Source organism: Scleropages formosus, chromosome 17, assembly GCF_900964775.1.
Source record: "Scleropages formosus chromosome 17, fSclFor1.1, whole genome shotgun sequence".
Taxonomy (NCBI): domain Eukaryota; kingdom Metazoa; phylum Chordata; class Actinopteri; order Osteoglossiformes; family Osteoglossidae; genus Scleropages; species Scleropages formosus.
The window spans coordinates 15,119,805-15,126,119 of record NC_041822.1 but is presented as its reverse complement, the minus strand read 5'-3'; the positions used below and the strand labels follow the sequence as shown (position 1 = coordinate 15,126,119).

Here is a 6,315-nt window from a genome sequence, read left to right as displayed (position 1 = left end):
GCGTGTCTTCACTCTACACATAAATGGTGCCAAACACGCATGCAACCACACTTTTACAAAGGAAGATCGGTTCTCTTTAACCCAGTTCCCATCCACTTGGATTTTTGTCCCTCTGTTCTCTGTTCTCATGGGGTTATTTTCAAACATCACAAATAGAATGCCTGAGGCTGGAGATCTGCGTACCTTCATTCTGCTGCAAGATGTTCATGTATGGCACTCGATCATTTCCCTCTATGAAGTTTTCTATAATGTCCCTGCCTTCAAGCAAGACCTGGTGTCCAGACCGCAGTTGGAGGTGTTTCTGTATTCCATTTTCCTGTGCATTTACAGTAGCTCTTCCCTGCAGCAGATGTAGCCCCCTGGGAGCTGGTCAATGGCATCCCACTTGTAACCCAGGACGATACAATCTGTGCATTGCCATTTTCAGTCATACTTGGCACTGTCTGAGCACCTTGTGATCTCAAACACCATCATGAAACAATCATTTTGGAATTGTCTATATGCAGCTAACTACACCGGACATACGGCTCCATGTTGTATTTTTCTGTGGTAAAAGTCTGCGTCATAGAAAATTACGTTCCAGAGTCCCACCAGTGAACATTCAGACACCGATCACCTCAATGATTTCTTTTGTAACAATGAAAATGCTCATTTTTCTAACTCTTAATCAGAAATGTAATTCATGCTGACCCCTGATCATGTCGCAGAGCCCACAGAAACAGTTGCTGACAATTGCTTCATCGTAGGGCTAGATCAGAGAATGAACCGAGCTGAGATTCCTGATGATGCAATCAATTATGTCTCTCAAGGCTCATCTCCTTCCTGTGGTTCTTCCCAGTTTTGTCTGGTATTCGTTAAGAAATGTCACTTACCTCTGGCTGAAGCACCTACTTCGTGCACAGAGCACACACCAGCCACTATTGTTTGCCACTCTTAAAAAATGTATACAGGCAGTCTCCGGATTACAAACGAGTTCTGTTCCTAAATTTGCCTTTAAGATGAATTTGTACGTAAGTCGGAACACTTAGGTATGGTGTGTGCCTAACGTCAATTAATCAAATGTTTCTCTTAATATATAGTATACAGCATAGTGTACCTTTCTATTCATGAAAAACATTAAAGAAACACCTCTGGATACAGTAAAAAATCTTTAACATAATACTACAGAAATAATAATAATAATACAATGTAATGATGTAATGATATAATGATTACAATAATAATAAATGTTACAATGTTATTTATAATAAAGAGAGGAGGAGGAGAGAGAATGTGTGTGTGTATAAAAAACATTTAAGAAACTTTAATGTTTGCTTTTCCAAGGTTCGTTGGCATTTCACCTTTTTCCGATCGCTTTATTGTTTCCACTTTAATTTCAATCGTGATTGTTTTCCTTTTCTTCGATGCATCACCATCACTTGCACTACTACGGGTTGGTCGGACGTTCGGAACCCGGGGGCTGCCTGTGTTTAATATTTAATAATTTCAACCCTTGTAAGATACCTTACACGTAGGAATCTGTTAAATGAGGAACAATAAATAACTAAGACACCAGACACCTGTGGTTCATTATAGATACCCTAGGGACACAAACTGAGACATACATTTACATTTATATTTATTCATTTAGCAGACGCTTCTCTCTAAAGCGATGTGCGTCTCAGAGACAAATACAATGAGCACGTTACATATATCAAGCAGACCAGTGTGACCAGTAGCAGTTTGCAGGCTAGTGGGGCAAAGCCGCCAACGATGAGCCATGTGTAGCCTCCAAGTGATGGGGACTTACTGATCCGGTCTGACTCTGTTGCCGTGCCAACGGCTGGAGCAACTGTGATGGGGAATAGAGCCCAATGCTATTGGTGTCAGTGTGAGCGAGGCCACAAGATGCCCGACTAACTAAATGCTCCCTTGCGGACCCTGTAATTGTTCCTTCTGAAACTCAAGTGCAGCCCCAGGGATCACCTGTGCAAAACTCAACTTGCAGATGTTCCAACTTCAACCAAGTACTGGACATAACATAATTCCCCAGTGAAGCTTTAGAACGTTCCCTTAAACATACACGCAGTACTCTTTGAATTAACACTGTGAAGACACCAAAATCTATTATAATCTGAGATAAGCAGCAAGGCTAATAAACATACTCATATCATGTTTTTATATTAATCTGTATTTAACAAAAAAAATCTGGTAATTTGCAGGAAGAAAGGGTTGGAATTTATGCTGTTATTTGTTATCTTTTACACACATAAAAGGCCAAATATAAAGACATTGCTCTTAAGAGATTATTGCCAGAAATTTTCCACCTCCAGACAAATGGTTTACAGATACAAACAATTTCAATCCCCTGTACATGGCAAGACATCAAGGCACAGACTGGGGTTTGTAAAGGGATTTTATGAGTTGGTTGAAGAGACCAGTTCTTTTCCCGTCTTCTGATTTCTTACGTGTGTATGATCCCTGAGAGAACATTGACAATAATATCCAGCATCAGACAAACACTTTTTTTTGCTGTAGGTTGCAGTTTTTATGCGGGAAAAATAAGTAAAATACTTCAACATTTGCCAAAATGGAAAACAAATCAGTTTACGAACGATTATATTACTAGAAATAGTGTGAGGTTACCGAATACATTTCATAATTTAATTAAAGTCCTTATTTATTGATCGATTGCTCTTTTAATTCGTTCCCGAACTAGTTCGCGATGCTGATGAGATTCTCAATAAATCTCGTCGTATTTCTTGCTTTTAGTTCTTTATTAATGCTAAGCAGTTAAAAGCTACAAAGTAACCTTTTTCACTGTCAACCGAGTATTGGTCGGGCAAATGTTAACTATGCGAAGGAGCTGAGAAAAGAAAAAAAAAAAACTAAAATCTTTATGTAATATATTTATAACAATTTACAAATATGTTTCTGTCATATTTGTATCAACTGTTATGATTGTGCATTTTTAGCATTCCATAAACCGCTGTTCTTTTTATTTCCAAAAAAAAAAAGGATAGAAAAATAACATATAAGTATAACAAGAATACAGTTTTTTGACGTTTAAATAAAAACAGGTGTAAATTTGAAATGCATTTTATCTGACCCGTTATTACAAGGTAATTTATAATGACAGATACCCAACTTCGGAGTGATTTCAGGATTTAAGCAGGAGAATGTTTTTTTTTTTTGGATCAGTTCATAAAGTAGCTTGAACAAAGTGCAACAGGAGCGGGATTCGAACCAATATCACTGAGACTGCGAAGAAATTGCCCTAAACACTAGATTTTCGAAAGGTTTTTATGCTCTCCAAGTCGGCACAAGGGAACAAAGTGGACCACACACAGGTGTGTTTCAGTAACTGCGTAGTTTATTGGTTCAACGCTACTAAGCAGCTCCAGTGTTGAGTATCGGTGGGAAAAAAAAACTGTCCCGAACAAATTACTACACGTGGAATATGCGGCACACGGCTCGATGAGATTTTTTTTTTTTGCGTGGAAATACAACGATACGTTGCAAATGCAGAACACGAGATACATGAAATAGCGCGATGCACGTTCTCCTCTCCCATGTCTTTTGTGTTACCTGCGCGGACAGCCAACCTGTCCTTTTACAGAAGATTATTATTATTATTATTATTATTATTATTATTTTCCCAAAAATGAACAGAAACAGAGTCTCTGGAGGCTCGAGTCAAGAAGACCCCCGCTCCCTCCCCTCCTTCTGCATGGGCGCACGTCGAGGGGTGCAAAAAAGTCATCAGGTGCAAAATCAACGCTTCTTCACCAACATGTATGTAATTTTTTTTTTTTTTTTTTTTTCTCCATCGAGAAAAAGTTTCAGGGTCTATAAAATTTGCATTTGACGATTTTCTTGAAAGCACTTTGGAAGTCCTTGTTGAAGTAGGCGTATATGATGGGGTTCAGGAGGGAATTGGAGTAGCCGAGCCAGTTGATGACATCCCCGAGCCACTGCGGCATGTAGCACCTCTCCCGGCAGAAAGGCAACACCAGGGCCACTATGAAGAAGGGCAGCCAGCAGAGGATGAAGGTGCCCATAATGATGCCCAGGGTCTTGACTGTCTTGCGCTCTCGCGCCAGGGCCATTTTCTTCTTCGCCTCCGCACTCTTCTCGCTCCTAGTCTCGAAGCAGGGGGCCGAGCGGGGGGTGTTGGGCAGCGGCAGATGATGCTTGGAGTTGACGCTCGAGTTGTGCACCTCGATGATCTCGAGCGACTCGCCGTCCGCGTCGGCGTCCGCGTGCCGCACCGCGCCATTGGCGCACGCGCTCGGCTTGGGCTCCACGCTGCGCTTCCAGTTCTTGCCCGCCTCCCCGTTGGACTTCTTGTGGAGGGCGGCCGGGGACACCACCAAGCACCTGTCCGACACTTTCTTCCTCTCCGTTTTGCGAACCGTCTTTCGGATGCGAAACCTGGCAGCTTTAAATATCTTGCCATAGAGAACCAGCATGAGAAAGAGCGGGATGTAGAAAGCGCCGAAGGTGGAGTAGATGGTGTAGCCGGGGTCTTGGCTTATGGTGCACGCGTCGGGGTTCGCTCTGTCCTCCGGTTTCCTCCACCCCAGCATCGGTGGGATGGATATGGAGAAGCCAATTATCCAAGTAAGGCTGATGAGGATGGCGGCTCTTCTGGGAGTCCTCTTGTTCACATAGTCTATGGGGTCGGTGATCGCCCAGTACCTGTCCAGCGCGATCGCGCACAGGTGCAGGATGGAAGAAGTGCAACACAACACGTCCAAAGAAATGAAAATGTCACAAGTTACCTGTCCGAGGGTCCACTTGTTTAAGACCTGGTAAAGGGCTGCCATGGGCAACACCAGCACGGAAACCATGAGGTCCGTCACGGCCAGGGATCCGATCAGGTAGTTGGCCACATTCTGTAGGGACCTCTCCAGGGCGATGGCAGCCACCACGCACGTATTCCCGAAGATGGCACAGAGGATGAGCGCTGCGAGGAACAGGGAGGTGACAATCTGGTAACTTAGAGGCACTTCGACCAGCACGGTCGCGTTTCCACCATTCCGGACGGGACGATCCACCTGTGTGGTGTTGTTCGTATTTTCCATGTCGAGAGGACATAGAGAGATTGGGGTGTCGGGAGTTCAGTCCCTGCCGGTGCCGGTGTCGGTACTGGACTCTATAATAATAATTCCATCCCGGCTGGGAATCATGACGCTGTGTGGATGGAGTACCGCCGGAGTCCCAGTCAGCTGTGTCAGTCACTGCCAGTGCGTGGTGTGTCAGTGCTGTACTCGGTGGTGCCGCGAGTCGCTGGAGTCTGGTGACGAAGTGAATTCATTTATAGGAGCGGTGGAAGGTACGTCAGATGGCGGAGAGGTCGGCGCGCGCACACACACACACACACACACACACACACACACACACACACTGCAGTTTATTATCCACTTTCATTTTCTGTGCGAACACCGTACCGCGCGCAAACGTTTCGTTTGCTCGCTCTAATCCAAGCACTTCATTCCATCTCTCTGGACTTCTATTTATAAATACGTGCATTTTTACCTGAAATACAGATATATAGGAATCCTGCGTTTGTAGCTCAGAATTATTTCACATGATCTTTTTCGGAGGCTCAGTTTTCTTATCAGTTTCCGGAAAATCATTTCTGTTGGAAATGCTTTGTTGTAAACTTTGATTTTAGTCCAAGATTATAAGTATATCTGGGCGTTTTCGTGATTTTTTTTAAACAAATCAAAACCGTTTAGTTTTAAAAGTGAAAGTTTTTTGTGAGCAAGACGAAAAGGACTGATGATATTCAGACGCGTTTTATTTATGTAGAATTAGTTGCAACACCTTTATACTACTCAGCTTTTCATTTTTATTATATAATATTGTAAAAAAGAAAACGTAAAATATATTTTAGTCTAAATAAAATGCGGTTCATAATTACGGTAAATGACTGTTGTTGTCTTGGTCGTCATCCGTCGCACGACGTGTTTGGTTCCCGCGTGGATTTCACCGCACCGCCGCGCGCCGTCGGTCTCTTTCAGGACCTCGAGAGCTCCGCGCGCGCGGAAGGCGTCTGCTGCCATCTGCCGCGAGACTTCGGCGTGTGAAGAGCGAGCGAAACGAGTGGCCTGAAAAATATGAAACACAAATTGCTCGACAGTTCGTTCAACAGTTATAATGATTCTGGGTTGTGTTTTTTTCTTTTTTTTTTTTTTTTTTTGCTTTTCTTAAAAAAATTTTATCGATGTGTGCCTTACACTTTGCTTCCATCAACACCAGACAGTAAAAAAACACAAAAGTTCAGAGCAGCTGTCAGGGCCAAGATCTATAAAAGAGATATTAATAATG

The 6,315-nt window shown here is 43.1% G+C and overlaps 1 protein-coding gene across 2 annotated transcripts; it reads right to left on the bottom strand.

Moving 5' to 3' along the window:
* Window positions 1-3,404: 3,404 nt before the first annotated feature.
* htr1aa (5-hydroxytryptamine (serotonin) receptor 1A a) lies at window positions 3,405-5,972 on the bottom strand. Of its 2 annotated transcripts, XM_018759073.2 has the most exons (2): window positions 5,909-5,972; window positions 3,405-4,948 (listed from the first exon to the last, which is right to left on the bottom strand). In XM_018759073.2, the coding sequence occupies exons 1-2, from the start codon at window positions 5,937-5,939 to the stop codon at window positions 3,822-3,824; spliced, it is 1,158 nt and encodes a 385-aa protein (XP_018614589.1). In that variant the 5' UTR covers window positions 5,940-5,972; the 3' UTR covers window positions 3,405-3,821. The 2 variants fall into 2 exon arrangements, with proteins under 2 accessions (XP_018614589.1, XP_029115411.1); XM_029259578.1 differs by lacking the exon at window positions 5,909-5,972 and having other exon boundaries at window positions 3,405-5,223.
* Between the last annotated feature and the right edge of the window lie 343 nt (window positions 5,973-6,315).

Excerpts from the sequence above, each read along its gene's own strand:
- htr1aa (XM_029259578.1), bottom strand. The coding sequence starts at position 5,066 with ATGGAAAATACGAACAACACCACACAGGTGGATCGTCCCGTCCGGAAT.